This window comes from Trachymyrmex septentrionalis, unplaced genomic scaffold (genome assembly GCF_001594115.1).
Source record: "Trachymyrmex septentrionalis isolate Tsep2-gDNA-1 unplaced genomic scaffold, Tsep1.0 scaffold8, whole genome shotgun sequence".
In the NCBI taxonomy this organism is placed as follows: Eukaryota; Metazoa; Arthropoda; class Insecta; order Hymenoptera; family Formicidae; genus Trachymyrmex; species Trachymyrmex septentrionalis.
In genome coordinates, this window is record NW_017305987.1 from 4,551,277 (window position 1) to 4,568,392 (window position 17,116).

The window sequence follows — 17,116 nt, forward strand, 5'->3', positions numbered from 1 at the left end:
ACATATATATATATATACAAAAATATAAATAGATAATTTTATTATATAATATAAAAGTAATATGATATTTAGTTATTGTATATACTGTAAGAAAGCTGATCTTGTAAGATACAGATAAGGTGTTTTAATGTGCACATAGTCGCGTCATTGTCAATAATCATATTATTACGATTAATAATAATTACAGTTTTTTACATCCTGCGTTTCCTTATTCAACCTACACCGTCAATGTTATTCTTATCCATGAATTATTATATATGTTATATCCTGTCTTTATTATATATGTTAAATGCAAAAGTCTTTAAATTTGTTAAATTTTTAGAGCATTTAATTTTCTTTTATGATAATCGACTTTTATGTAAACTATATCCATTTAACTATTCTTTTTAATTTTCAATCTTTATGATTGTGTAGTTTAATCTTTGCAATGTAAAATTATGTAAAATGTATATTATGTAAATTAAATATTAATATCATTTTTTGAAAGAAATTCTGAAATTCTCAGAAGTTCTCAAATTTTTATAAAGAGCATTTAATTCTCTGTTACACCTGATAATTCATTTTTTTATACAAAAATATGCTACGTCCATCTTTGCAATAATGTTTTTTTAGAAAGAAATTTTAATTTTTGTGATTATATAATTTAATCTCTTTACAATGTAAAATCATGACGTACATTATAATATATTAAATCTGACGTACATTATTAATCCTTTGAAACAATTCTTCATGTGGGAACATGATCGATAAAGATAACGGCAAGAAACAAGGCATTCTTTATGGTTTTTTTTACATATCTTTATTCTTATACAATGGAGATTTCAATAAAAACTTACATAGTTAATAAAGCTGTCCAAGAGCTTCGCGTATCTTAAAATTAGAAAAAATTCATAGAGTCAAAGGCTTTGTTGTGATAGCGATTAAGTATCACGTGGTTGGAATGTGGGACTCGTCAACCCCAGTATCCAAAGCCACCCCAACCACCATATCCTCGTCCACCCCAGCCTCGGCCACCCCATCCTCCTCCCCAACCTCGGCCGCCCCATCCTCCGTATCCTCCCCAACCCCCCCAACCTCTGCCATATCCCAAACCTCCCCAGCCACCGTATCTGTATGGTCGTCCATATCTGAAATTGTTCATAAATCATTTGATTAAAATGAGTAGTTTGAACGTTGAGGAATTTTCTTATCTGATGCAAACTAACGATGTGTAATTTAAACTGCAATTTTTTAAATAGAAAATTATATTTAAAATATTCGAAGATTGCCGCCCTTCTAATGATAGTCGATTTGAATTAACAAAATCTATTTTTAATTAACGACAATTTTTTTGGCGATGGTTTGATATTGAATATCGGGATATAATGTTGAAAAGAAAAAAATCATTGATTTCCAGTCAACTTCGGAAGAAACAAATTGATTCTCTATCTTAAGATATATCTTTTGTTTGCCATGAATTGAAGCATTAAATTTATCGTTTATGAGTAAAAGAATAAAGGTTAAATATATGAAAGATATATTGTAGTGTTCATTGATATGATTAATAGTAAGTTACAATCGTGATTTATATGCACACGATTATATTTGCACAACTAACCACGAACGCCATTCTTTATGTCATTCTGCATTCTACTTCTGCGTTTGTCATTAAATTATTATTCAAAATACTGGAAACGTGAAGAGAAACATTTTACAAATGCAAATAAATTAAAATCGAAGCACACTGAAGCACATGTGAAGTTAAAGATTTTTCCGTATTAGCAAGAATTTTCAGTTATTTCGATATAGTTACTTAAAAATTACATATAAAAATTACGTTACTTAAGAATTATTGATTATATTACATGAATTAAAAATCATTCCGTAAAAATTAGACTTTTCATCATCTCAAATAAGCTTTATCTATTTTGATATGCAATATTATTTTAGAGAAACTATATATTGTATTATATAGATTTTTCTGTGATAGTATACTGAGAAAAAAATTGTTCATTTGACTATATATAAATTAATTTAATTAAAGTCAAATATAATATGTTTAATTTAAATACATACATTCTTTATCGAAAGAAATAAAGATCGATGAATTAAATTAATTTAATGAAGTGAATAATTCTTTTCTCCATGTAAACTTTGACATTTCGAGACGTTATATATCATATCTGCAAGAAACGAACGAGATACAAATGGCCTGTTAAATTATTGCAAATTGATCATCACAGTTCATTTCAGTGTTAATTGCGCATCGAAATACGTCATTTATGTACGCGACTAATTAGAGTATGCATGCGGAATTATGAGGGACATATAGTATGATTCAATATGATTAATGCGTAACTGGGAGAGGCAAGGCGGGTTGCGGTTGCGAATGTGAACGAAGACATACTATACCACAAAAGTGTAATATTTTTTCCGCATGTTTCTTGTTTATGCAACTGTCATCTTCCTTATTATCATGAATGAATCGTGAACGACCGTAAGCGAGCAAGACGCATACAAAGTATGAACATACGTGAAATGTATAATCACGATTGAGTAAATCCCGATTACGATGGAATACGTGATTGCTGTTCGATGTTTGTCGTTACAATTGGTTCCGACGACGCGTCCCAACTCTAAATAATGAAGATATTATAGATAATAGCTGAGGTTGCATCGAAAGATTTTTATTGCGCGAATCCCAACTTGTCTTCAACCCGCACGTTTACCGCCTTCATCATACGACAGTTTAATGTCACCTGACAATTTTAAGATACTCATCACGCGAATCTAAAATTATCGATTTTGCATGAATGACGTGAAGTTCTTAGCTAATTATAATGAATGGCGGAGTACAATTAAGAAATACACTGAAAGAACGATTTTGCTGAAAATAATTTTGAATCATTAAGACGCACAAATATAATGAGTAAGGCTGTAAAAAATTTTGAGAATCTACTAATCAGCTTGAGCATCGTATAAAATTACTTTGAAAATTCAAGAAAATTATTTTCAGATCTGTATCTAATTTTTACTTCAGCAAAACCGTTCTTTCTTGTAGTTATATTCATTATAATTTATTTTTGTGGTTTCACGTGTTTTGTGGTTTTAGATTTATGGATTTTCCTGTGGATCGAGATAAATGGGGTAGAATTAATTGATTTTACGATTAGTAATTAATGATTCGTAACTCACCCCCAGTACGTAGCGTCCGTTTCTAAATCGTTCGCATCCGGTTGTGGTTCGACTTCACTCTGTACATTTACTGGAGCTTCATTTTCCGCAGCGGCGGCGAACGTGAGGACGGCGAACGCCGCGAAGAGGAACACCTAGAATCAATGCGGTGCGATTCCTTATTATCATCTTCCCCTGATTTGCGATTTGCGCGATAAATCGTATCTCTTAGATATTTTGATCTGTGTCGGGAGTACTACATCGTAAGAAGCTCTTCGGGAAGCAGTTGCACTATTTTATGCAATATTTCGCGAATTATCTTAGGAATGCACTTAAAAAATTTTGAAAAATCTTCAATTGATTGAATACTTATTGGTCTCTCTCTCTCTCTCTCTCTCTCTCTCTCTCTCTCTCTCTCTCTCTCTCTCTCTCTCTCTGCTGAGTACGATTCACAATAAAGGTGATCCATATTATATTCGAATAAATTTTACCTACATCTTTTACTGAAAAAAATTTCGTAAGATTTCTAGTACAATAAAATATATCAATGATTTTCACTAATATATTTTGATGACTTAAATTTTCTGTTTATTAACTTGTAAAGTTTTATGATAAAAATTGAAACATAAACAAATGTAAGGAGAGACTAACAAAAAAAAAATGAAGCTTTTGATATTTTTTCTTTAAATTCGATTTTTATTAAAGTTAAAAATTCAGCTAGATACAGATTAAAAAATAATTTTGTTGGATTTTCAAAAATAATTATATAGGATGCTCAAGCTGATTAATTGTTATAGAATGTCAAAACTTTTCGCAGCATTGCTCATACTTGAGTTTCCCTCAATTATAATTATTTTGACGGTCCAACAAAATTGTTTTCTAGATCTACGTCTAGCTAAATTTTTAGATTCTTCAGTAAAATCGTTCATTCCGTGTGTGTTTATAATCCTGACTGCTCGAAGGTAGTTTACTTCGAGCGATATGTGATCGATCTTAGGTACGCGAATTACGCTAATTTCATTAATCAGAATTAATCGTGCTTGACGCCTTGAGAAGGAACGGTATAATACACACTCGACGCGGAAGCAAAAAAAAAACCGAGAGAACAAAGAGGTGTCTTCGAGACAATAGGATCGACGTCGAAGATGCAAGGGAGATCATGCGGACCACTTACGAAATGCAATGGACGCAACATATCGGAGACTGATTCCATTTCGAGTGTAGCAGGCCTTATATACGCGGGACCAACCCGGCGCGTTTTCTTGACGTAGGGGTACACACGCACCAACACGTGCACGTGGGGTATCCGCACGCTTGTGTCAGCTTGTTGTCGGCTACCTGCGGTTTCACACGTGCGAGAGAACGAACGAACGAATGAGGAAGATAACACGATGTCGTGCTCTTGGAACGGGGAGTGTACCAGTTGCGGCACAAAGAGCCGCAAATAGGAATGCCAATGCCAAGTGTTTTCGTGGGATCCTGAGATTCCGCGATGCGCGCTCTACCGCGGAGGCGCCGAGGACGTGATCCTCGTAAAATCCGATCTCGTGATTTCATCGAGCCGATAATTTTCGCAGATATCCCCCTCGAATCAGCTTGTTGTGATCTTATAACGTTTTCATTTTTCCCTGATCCGAGATATGAAATATCGAAAGATTCCTTATTAAGGATATTAAGGGGATGCTGGCGTCGTCTGTAATACCTGATGAAACCGTGCATTTTCTATTTTTTTATTTTTCTTGTACAGGATATAAAAAATAATTTTCTTCAGAATAAAAGAAAAAAAGCACAAATAGCTGTGGGGAAATTACAAATCTGTATAAAAAGTAAAAAAAATTTTTAATTGTTTCCTCTGTTATTATTATCACGTAGATTATTTTTTTGAAATGATATATAAATGATTCTAAGTAATATATCTAAACAAAAAGTAGTTTTCCATGTTTGATTAATGTATAAGAATATAATGAGACCTTCAAATTATGATTTTGAATTAAGTTAGCTTACAAGAGAAGTAAGTGGAAATTGATCTGCGAAGTGATGTAACCTTGCATTCGTGCGATACAGCAAGAAATGTACGTAATGTTTTACTTAATGTATATAATATTTTATTTAATTTCTGTAATATTTTACTTAATAATTTATCAACGTCGAATAAAAGTTTAGCCGTCGTGTCTGCATCCTCTTTTGGTGAAGATTGACAAAAAGAAGAATACATTATTATATAAAAACATTATCATTTAAAGTATTACTAATTATAGTATCGATTAAAGTTATTTAGCTAAAACTACAATAAAATATGGTCATTCGTTCGCTGTATAAAATCATTATAAACTATTTTATTTATTTTGCTTTTTTAGCAGTTGATTTCAGAGCGTATTTATGACATTTGTTAGCTTATATTAATTGATATTGACTTTTTAGCTGATACTTTTAACTAAAATATTATATAACCAAAAAACATCCTTAATAAAATTCTGACGAACTATATATAATTCTAACTTCTTAGTATTAAAGATGAATGAAAATCCATGTAATCCATGAAATCAATGTAATTGTACACAATATATTATTGTATTATATTATATATATATATATATATTATATATATCTACATTGATGTTATGTTACTACTAATTGATGTTTCCTAAGAATAAAAGACTTGTTTGAAGGTTAAATGAAGAATATTTTGTTAGCATTTGAGATGCACTGTTGGCATTAAAATGGTTGAAATTCTTTGCGTTCCAAATTATTTAATATTTAATTTTTGTTTTGTTGACATCAGAAGTGAATATTGAATGTGTCCTGATGTAAACAAGCCACACTATTTTGACCCATTGGAGTTTATTAAACATTCCATTGCTCTCAGTTTCTCATAAAAAGCAAGCGAGAATGCATACATTTAAATAGCGCACATCTTTCTTTTGGAAGATATTTTATCGCGATTTTCGATGACGCAATTACATATCATTCGCACAAAGAAATATTTAATTATTCATATCGAGTTTACGCGAGAAAAATGTGGCATATTTACACATATAATTTAATTAGCACCCGTCTATAATTATGTTTAATAATACTTCTCAATATCGCTTCATATAACAGAGAAGAAATTCTGGAAAGGCGCTTTCGATGCAGAACTAACATTTCGTCAGGTCTTTTCGAAAAGTCATTTACGTTAAGGGGATGATAATGACGATTTGAAGATCATAATTCTTGGAATGCACCGTTCTTATACGCAAAAATGGCAGACCGCGATTTGAATTAAAAACGCTGAGTCAATGAGTAGCGTGATTAATCATTGTCATTATCATTCAGCAACGTCAAACACATCTGACACACCTTAATTGATATAACATCTATATATATAATTATTTATTAAATATAACATACGATCTAGTTATAGAAAAGTTTTTACAATTATTTTTTTAACATTAGTAATTAAAACATGTTTACATTAATATCGAGAAAATATTTATAATATATTTATAAGTGTTATAATATATTATACAGATTGATATTGGAATTAATATAAAAAATTGTAGATAATACTTCGTACTGTAAATGTGTGCTGAAACTATTAAGTTCCAAGATCATTTTCGGTATAATAGTGTTAATTTGATTATGCTCTTGACCTAGAAGTTGCGCGATATTTTTACGCTTTATTTAAATGATGAAGATCGGACTTCTGTCCTTTCTTCTAGTCCTGTTGTTTTTCTATATCTTTTAAAAAAAGATTTATAAATCATCGATTGTAATATAAATAACGGCATTGCTGTGTCATTAATATTATGTATTTTTTTCTTACAAAGCTGTAAATGCGTTTGTTATATTTACATTTGTATCATAACTGACTCGATATCTTAAACTGAAAATTCAGTCGAGGCAGGCTCAACCATCGCGAATTTGATACGTTTTGATCACGTTTTAAAAGTATGCGGAATTAAAAAAGACATAGAATTACACATGTAACGGAGCAGAAATTCTTATACGTGTTGCGTAAAAAGAATTGCACGTAATGTGAACGGTAAACATTTCAAGAACATTTTGATTTGACGTTCGTGTCGTACAACTTTTAAGATTATCTTACTGTGTACTTTGCACTTAAGAACAATTAAAGCATCATGATAGCTTAAACAAACTATTCGCACATTAAATATTCATATATTTAGATGTAAGCATACAACAGATAAGTTAAATAATACAACAGATTTACCACGTGCTTTTTATGATTTTTGTATTAACAGAAACTATATATATATATGTATATATGCACACACACACACACACACACACACGCACGTACGCACGCACGCACACACATATATATTTGCTCTAACACAAATAATTTTTACATCAATTATAGAAGGGAGAGAAGGAGAGATATTTTTAATTTGAAATATCTCTCTTTTTCCTTCTGTGATTGGTATAAAAATTATTTATGTATAATTGGATGCTTTCCAGTAAGATACAAATGACACATTGAATTATTATATCCTTTGTTTGTCAATGTTACACAAAAATTAAACAGTTCACTGTTACATTGTATCATTTGTGTCTCTTGTTAAAAAAAAAAACATCCATTATCTCAATAGCAGAATTAGAACGCATTTTGTGAAAGAAAATCTGTAGAGATACTAGCTTTCTGCTTTGTGTCACATATCGATATCTTTTAAGAGAACTTTTAAGAAAATTCTATAATTAAAAAAATTCTTATCAATACTTTACATTTTTTCCTCGTATGCTAATAAATAAGGATTAATTCGAGGAGGGATTTAATTGAACCTTGATCAACCGGTCTTATAAGGAAAAAAAAAATCTATGCATATGTATCTTGCATCTACGGGAGATATTATCGATTCCCTGGATGCTGCGCCATTAAAAGATGCTGCCGTCGCCCGCATTTCCGCTCGTCACTTTAATTAACGAATGTGTACTGCTCTTTTCCATCACCGAGGGAATGTAAATTAGAAGGTATCTTAAGAGACAGGAGTGCATCGCTGATCATCAACGTCTACTTAATAACCTATCAATCATCCATTAAGTGGTGGTTTCTCATACCGATCATTTGTCTCTGCAGTTAGCATCTGATTCAGAGCTGTACATTTTTTTCTGCAACAATCTCTATATTTTTCGTAACTTAATAAAATAAATTAGCAGAAATTTTGAAATAAAATTGAATTATTAAAGCTTTGAAAATATAAAATACAAACAGTTTGAATTATATATTTTTTTGTTATATATATTTTGCAAGAAACATCTAGTTCCAAAATATAAAATTTAATTAATAAATTATAGAGATCCTAGGTTTATATCGCTCATTTGTCATAACAAAAAAAAAACAAAGTAAAAATAGTAAAAAAACAGAGTTTTTCAGAAAATAAGTTTAAATATTTTAAATAATTAAAATTTTGTAATATTAATTTTAAAACGTTCAATAATTTTTGTGCAATAACTGATTATAAAGAAATAAAAATATGTTCTTTTAAAACATCTTCTGTCTTTTTCTACTCTTTTTTATTTTATGGTATTTAAAAACCATTTTTAAATTGTAGCAAATAAGCAATATTACTTACTGAAATTTTTTCAATTGTACGAAAATCGATATTAGTTTATTTTAACTAGTTTTTCTCTTTCGAATTTATTCATTTTCATGTAGTCACCGCTCCCATTATCAGCTGGATCCGGGGAAGTACTCGATCGCTTTCTGTCCACTTACAAGGATCACGAACTCGACGGGATATCCCCACGAGTGCATCAAACGGGTATCCTCGTCGGCTGTAAAGAATTTTTAAGGACGTGCGACCAGCCTGCCTTGAGCAGGCTCGTCGTCGCAATTGCCGCCGCCGTCGTCGTCGTCGTCGTCGTGATGTGTGTCCCTCCGCGATCAGTCCCGACCGATTTGTGAAAAGGTGGAGGGATGGTGAATGCATACGATGATCGTATAGCGCAAAAAGACATGCGTCTTCTCCGACCGGCACACGGGAAAGAATCGTTGACCGCGGCTCCTCCAGCCAAGGTCAGGCATCACCTCTTTTTCTTCTGCCCCTTCCTCCTCGCTACGAGGAACTTGGAGCGGAGCTACAGTGACCATGGTCCAAGTCGTATCACCCAGCCTCGTCTTTGTTATCGCACAAGCGTGAACGTGTTCCGGAGGCAGTGGAAATAAATAAGAACTAGGGACGAGGATATTTTTTTTCTTAAGTGTATTTGTAGTAGATCCAGTATAAACGTATTCAAGCGAGACGTGCTTGGTGTATATATACCCATCATTAGCTATATCTAGCATAGAGTTATGCGCAAATAGATATGTTATAGGTGTTTTGAAAGAATAGTTTCATTTTCATCGAGAGCACGTTTTCTTCAAAACTATTTATTGCTTATTCATAGTACTATTACATGAGGTAGCTAACAGTTGCATACAGGTAATGCGTGTACGATATACTAAGATAATGTAAAATTAATATTCTGACGTAAAACTTTAATTACACTTGCCGTTGTAATAGGTTTTTTGTTAAAAAACATTTTTTTGGCACTTAAAAAGTGTATCAAATATTAAAATAGAGATAACTCAAATGAGAATCATCAAAAAATATCTCAATACATTTTTGAATTACGTTCCTATAATCCTAATTACAATGAATATTTAAAAAAATAAAATTTGTATTTTGTTGTTCAGTCTTATTAAAACTAAATTTAAAACATGTTTTTAACGTCATTACAATTATTATGTTATTATGCATTTTAAAAATCATTTACTAAAATTCTAAAATGCATAATAACATAATAATTAAAATAATTATTCTTAAAATAAAATTATTCTTATATTAATAGAAATTATATGAATATTGTAATATAAAAGGTATCACATATTAATACCTGTGCTAATGTGAAGTCATTCTTCTTGTATGAGAGTGTACATACTTATATGATTTCTAATGAATTTATGTTATATTAAGTTAAAGCATATTCACATGTGTTAATATGCGATAACAAATCTGATGAACTTTGACATATCATCAAGCATTTTGGACATCGCACAAAGTTCTGCAATCAAGTTGATATATGTTAGTTTACATTTGTAGCACAATTGTTTTCAATCTAATGTATTTAATTACTTTGATTAAAAATAAACTTATAACATATAGTGTTATGTCCAATATTTTGTTGTGCGATATCACATCGCATATTAAAAAGCACATTAAATTAATCATTTAAATAAGAGCAAAAAAAATGTATAGGGCTGTGACAAATGTTGAGCAGTTTCTGTAAATTCTGTTCGCGTAGTACGATATCTAATGTATGCCATTTCGTATATCTTATAAGTAGTAAAATAATCGTGTACAATTAAACAACAACTGAATAACACTAATATAATGAGAAAATAAAGATAGGAATTACATATTAAAATTCTTGTTATCAAATTAAAATGCATATTATATATAATAATTAATTTCCTTACATTCTGCAATTTATATCCAATGTCAATGCAAAATGCCATTTAAAAAAAAGGTACTGATAAACTTGAATCCTGGATTATTATCAATATCTGTTTATAATACAACATAATAATAACCATATTTCTCAGAATAATCAAGGAGTATTTATAAAGAATTGTGTAAAATACATTTCAATTAAAAAAAATTAAAATACTACATTTATATGAATAGATTTACTTAACATTAAAATTATACTTTATTATAATTATAAGAAAAATTTGAGAAAAAATTTATAAAGATTTTAAAATTTGGTACATCTACTAAAACATACATATAATAGTACTAATTACTTTGAGTAATATTGTTGACTACACGTAACTTATAATAATTTAGTAAAAAGCGCAATTGTATCCTTAAAAAGACAGAGAGAATGAGAAGAAAACGAAAGAAAATAATCCAGGATTAAAGCAACCAACTTAGCAATGCCAACTATACGATACATCAAAAGCGTTGCATACAACTACAAAACTACAGAGAAGCAGTACGACAGAAATAAAACTTATTTATATATTTGCGCGTATACCAATTCCGAAAAAAATTTGAATATTTGAATAAATGTGTAATTATTCACTGTTTCATTGAAAATAAGCGAAAATAATTCCGAAAATTATTCGACCGCTTCTCTCGTACAGTGGCGTTGCCACCTCTTGCATGCCCACTGTATTTGTCACCGCTCTAATGGTAATAAAAAGTAGGAAATGGTCATTTTTATTTTTAGATAAAACGTCACGGTAAATGAATTTAAAGAATTACTTACTCGTTCTTCAAACGTGTGTCCTAACTTAACATTGGCATTGTTAGATTCTTGTAACTGTTTGTTAAACTCTATTTGCTTCAGCAATTCCGTGTCCAATTTATTTTTTTCTTCCAACAACGCTTCTTTCAGTTTCTTCTCCTGTTGAAAATCTTCTTCGTAAAGCAATAATTGCGATCTTAACAATTGTATCTCTTCCGTCTATAAAAAAAAAACACAGTAATAAAATAATCATAAAACAGTAATATAATACAAATAATCAAATTTAAGATATAATTATAAAATTGATATAGAAATTATACAAATATTTTTAATTAAATTATATAAACCATGTTAGTTTACATTAAGAAAAACTTCACTCACGCTTTGTGCAAGCTGTTCTAATATCTTTTTAAATTGCGCATCTTTCTCCTCAATTTTTTGTCGCAAGCTATTTATTTCACTCAGCAATTGTCCATTACAAGCTTGTAATATTTTTTTTTCATTTTGTAGATCTCTTTCGCAATCTTCATATAACTGACTCTGATGATCAAGTGACATTTTTTCTTCATTTAAACTGATCTTTTCCTGCTCTAAAAGTTTTCTCTCGTCTTGCAACGATACACGTTCCATGTCCAAACTCTTTTTCTGGCTTTCGAAGGATTTTTTTTCATTTTCTAGATTGTTCTTTTCTCGATCGAAAATTTTCTTTTCTTGTTCCAATGATTGCTTGTCGCGTTCCAGTTGCTCTGACGTTTCTAAATTCTCGTGAGCGCTATTATCCTTTAAAATGTTTAATTTTGCGTTTTCGTCGAGCATTACTTGCAATTCATATAGAACAGATTTGTAATCGGAGAATATCTTTTGGAATTGGTTTTGTGATTTTATTAGCGTCTGCCTATCAGTAATAATTTTTATTTGCTCATCAGTTAATTCATTGTAATACTGACATAGTTTTTCTTCACACTGCATTTTATCGTTGTCAAGTCTAAGTATATCCGTAATTTTCTTTAAACTTTTTTCTAAGGCAGCAAAACGTTCTACTTGTTCTACAAAACATTTGGTTAATTCTTGTAATATATCATTATATTGCTTTATATTTTGTACAAATTTTTGATGACTTAAATTGGACGTTTCCAATGAATCTTGTTCAACAGGAGTAAAAACCTGTAAAATTTAAAAGATAATTTGATTTTATTCTTGAATTTAATTGTTAAGATATTTAGTACATTTTTTAAAGAAACATACACATTGCAATTTCCATTCGAGTAGAGCATTGGATTCTTTTAAGCAAGCAATTTCCTGATTCTTTTCAGAGTATGCTCCCGAACATTTCGAACTTTCTGTGGTCTCTACATCACTGTAAAGTTTGCAATTTATTCTGTTATCTATCATCGCCGATTCTAATTCTTTTTCCATTTCTAATTGCTGCAATTTTTGTTTTATTCTGTCATCTATCATCGCTGATTCGAATTCTAATTCTTTTTCCGTTTCTAATTGCGGCAATTTTTTTTGTCCCTCTTTCAATCTCTCCAATTTCTCATCCAATTTCTCCGATATTATAGATGTTATATATTGTTTACACCTATTGATTGTTAAGTTGGATATTTCAGGTACAAGTTCGAAAATGTCCTTGAATATGAAAGAGGATTCTTTTAGCTTTCTATTAGAAATCAAATTGGCCAAATCCTCAGAAACAGATTTACTAATCTGAAAAAAATTAAATGAACGATAGAATTATGTACGATACACATTATATCTCTACATAGAAAAATGCATATTCTATTGCTAAGAAAAATAATTATTCTATTTAATTTCTTTCTTTTAAGTTACAGTTATTTTTAATAAAGAATATATTTTTTTGATAATTTTAAAATATACTTGCCACAAATCTTGAAACATTATTTTACTATTTTGATTAATTAAATATAAATTTATTTTACATTCATTATTACTTAAAACAAGAATTAATTTTCTTTTAAAGAATATTAAAATCGAAATAGTGATTTTATATAATAAGCAAATCGAATTTGTTTTAATTTAATAATCTTTTGATTAAAGTAATAAACTTACTAGGATTCAGAACATTTTGAATAAATTTGATGAACTTATGATAGATTTGTAGATATATGAACTTTTGAAGTACTTGAAAAATGTAATTATTATATTGTGTAATTTTCTGTGTATATACCTTAAGTGTCATATCTTCAAAATGTGTAAATAAGCATGCAAATTTATATTTCAGCTCTGCATTTTCCATTTTCAGATGATTTATAAGTTCTTTAGTTTCTGCGAACTGTTGCTTGTGATTCAGATGAACTTTCGTCACTTCTTCCTGCCACATTGCTAGGGTATTAAACTGTTGTTTCATGGATACATTGTTCTGCCTTAAAGTTTCCTTCAATTTCACATTTTCTTGCAACACTTCTACTAATTTGTGTTGCATCGCAGTTATGGTCATTGACGACACCCATGACTTATAATCCTGTAAGGAAAAAGACATTAATTTTCTATTTTAAAGTAAATGATGAATTGTGAAATAAAGTAGAATTGTGATGCATATACAATTGACATGCTCTTCTGTTGAAGATCGGTGTACGAAGCTAATAAGGAAGCTTGAGCCTCCACTGAATCTGAACCAAGCACTACAAAAGATAGGCTCTCTTCCTCATCATTGACATTAGTCAGTGGATTTACATTTAGAGTTATAGTAACAGGTTCATCTAACTTAAATGAAGGTTCATTTCCTTCAGTAATTTCTTCTGCTTTAGAATCATTAGGCAAAATTGGATGATCCATATTTTGATCAACCAATTAAAATTGCTGGTCAACTTTGCACACAGCAATTATATATCAGCAAGAAATCGTTTAGATTGCAGAAGTTAATTACTTTAACCTGTAATTGTCAATAATATATTATTAATAATTAAAAACGAATGAAGCAATATTATAAGAGACCTATTCCTTTTAGCTGAATTTCTTGCATCGTTTTTCTTTTTTTTTCTCCAATGTAGAAAGAAAAAGAGGAAAGATGAATTATGCAAAAAATTCAGCTGAAAAAAACAGGCATAACATGAATCAGTACATTTCTATCAATGATTTCAAATAGTTTGATATCTGGTATGTATGATATAATTATTCGAAGTGGATGCTGATTGGAATTATTCAATTACTTCCTAGATTTGTACTGTATTCTACAGAAAACGGAATAATTCCGATCAAAGTCCATTTTGAATAATTCCATAATACATACCCTGTTGCTTGAATTTATCCTATTGATCTAGTTTACACCGTTTAGTCTGTGACCCATGACCTAGAATACGATAAATAAACTGCATCGTTGCAATCTTCATATTTGAGTCAAATCAGTCAAATGTAAAATAGGTCACTGACTAAAAGCACGGTATAAACTGCCACTGATAAGCCACTGATGTGGCAATCGTGAAATACTGAAATTACGCTTACAACAATTGTATATGAATAAACCCATACTTATCAGACTCAGAGATTGTGTCAGATAATTCTTTCTGAACCTGCACCAGAATGTACGGTACAGTATTGAGGTTAGGCACCAAAAGCTTGAATAGAATACGGAGTAATCAACAAATGCGCATCAAATGTACGGTCAATTCTTCACGTCCCAACTAGATTGCATTTGTCCTTGTTATGTCAGAAATGTATTTTTAGATTGTTGTAAACAATTCGAAGTTCAATTATATTTATAGAGACTTAAACGATGTCGAATATGAAAATCGTGATATAAATCGTGAAAACACGTGAAACGAGGATCAGCTGTTCGAAAATTTTCAAAAAAAAAAATCATATAATAATGTACGTATACAAAAATACAAGAGCATACGTTACATACATATAGATTTCTCTAGTATATGCGATATTTTTCGAGAATCCTTGTTAAGATTTCAACTCCAGCTATAATTCGTGCGAAAAATAATCGATAAAAAATTAAAATAAGAGAGAAAAAAGTATCAATATTGCTACGTAACGTAGTTTTGCTTACGTTTTATCGATATAATACATGTAAATACTAATTAGCTTGAACTTATTATCTTTATTACGAGCCAACAGGAAAGATGTAATGATGAGAAGTTAAATTTAGACTCACCGTTATAACCAAAGCGTTGGACTATTTCAGACTATTTGCAGCCGCATGTGCATTATTAATTGTTTGAGAAGAGAAGATAACATATCAGGGTTGCCACAGACTTGGGAAAACCGGAAAAACTGGGAAGTCAGGGGAAAATATAAAAGAGACTAGAATTTTGAACTTTGCTCACAATGCTTGCTTCTCTTAAACTGTTCCTATTCCGAATAATTGTTATAATTTTTTAAGTATTATTCTCTGACATTTATAGTCAAGTTTTATCGTCTTTTTTCGTCATAACTGCATCTTTTTTCCAAAAATTTATTTTTAGTTAACTTTGCATTTTATTAATTGAAAATTTGCACTAAAAATTATTATATTTTACTTAGTCTCTTTTGCGTTGTTTTTAATATTAATGTAAGCTAAATTTCATAGATTAAATCTTTGCTTCTAAATGTTAAAATTTACCTTTTATTTTACATTGGTCATGGAAAATTTTTTATTTTTATGCATCTGAAAAACCTGGTTTTTCTGTGGAAATCTAGATATATATGTTTGTATTTTCGATTTGTTACACAAGTATTGTTTTCTATCTTCGGATCTATTTTGTTATTTTATCTAAATTACTACTTAATTCATTATACTATAACTAAATTACTATTTAATTCATATCGAAAGTACATAAAATGCAAATAACATGTACCAGAGAAAAATCTAAGAACTTTTTTGAGAGACTAATTGAAATCCGCGTTAAAATTTACATTGAAATCCACATTATTAAATTCCACAATAAAATCCACTTTAAAATCCACATTGAAACCACGTTGTTGAAATTCACGTTGAAATCTACGTTGTTGAAATTCACGTTGGAATCTACGTTGAAATTCACTTTGAAATCTACGTTGTTGAAATATATACATTCAAATCCACGTTGAAATCTACCTTGAAATCCATTTTGAAATCTACGTTGAAATCCATGTTGAAATTCATTAAAGTTACTAGATTTATGAAGTATTTTAATTGATTTTTAAAATGTTGCGTTAATATGGCAGAAGTAATACACATAATACACGATTTCAAGTATAGTGGTTTATTTTCTAAACTGTACTTACATATACTCTTCGTGCACTTTCATGCATTAAATTTCTACAAGAAATAAATCTGTATTAAATTAAATAATATATAAATTAAACATTACGTACATATTTTTTGCACATAAATGAACTAATTATAATTAAAGAAATATTTATTTATGTAATTGACAACTTTATTTTCTCAAATAAAGTAAGTACGTTTATACAAATGAATAAGTTTGAAATAGTCACTTCTTGCGTCAAGATAGTGGCGAGTTTGTGATACTTTAAATTTCACCGTACACTACCGCCATTACATTCATTTTCGAATTGGGCACTACGTAGCTACATCCATTTTCTGATCGTCGATAAAGTCACAGTAGAGGGAACGTCGAAAATGAATCAAATGGATGTGATGCACCAATCTGTGCTACATCCATCAATTATATAAAATTTGTATTACTTATTGTCTTAAATTTCTTATGAATTAGAATAATCTGTTCGAATAATAAATTTCAAAAGAAAAATGTGTGTGTATATATATATAATATATATATAA

General features: G+C 30.0%; 2 protein-coding genes across 2 annotated transcripts; both read right to left on the reverse strand.

Moving 5' to 3' along the window:
• Window positions 1-787: 787 nt before the first annotated feature.
• Window positions 788-4,402, reverse strand: LOC108754443 (glycine-rich protein 2-like). Its single transcript, XM_018496716.1, has 3 exons — window positions 4,328-4,402; window positions 3,175-3,308; window positions 788-1,127 (listed from the first exon to the last, which is right to left on the reverse strand). Exons 1-3 carry the CDS (start codon window positions 4,364-4,366, stop codon window positions 953-955), a joined length of 348 nt encoding a protein of 115 aa, XP_018352218.1. The 5' UTR covers window positions 4,367-4,402; the 3' UTR covers window positions 788-952.
• Window positions 4,403-10,035: 5,633 nt separating this feature from the next.
• Window positions 10,036-15,566, reverse strand: LOC108754418 (girdin-like). Its single transcript, XM_018496671.1, has 7 exons — window positions 15,502-15,566; window positions 13,948-14,271; window positions 13,574-13,867; window positions 12,631-13,092; window positions 11,767-12,549; window positions 11,407-11,604; window positions 10,036-10,197 (listed from the first exon to the last, which is right to left on the reverse strand). Exons 2-7 carry the CDS (start codon window positions 14,179-14,181, stop codon window positions 10,105-10,107), a joined length of 2,064 nt encoding a protein of 687 aa, XP_018352173.1. The 5' UTR covers window positions 14,182-14,271; window positions 15,502-15,566; the 3' UTR covers window positions 10,036-10,104.
• Window positions 15,567-17,116: the final 1,550 nt, after the last annotated feature.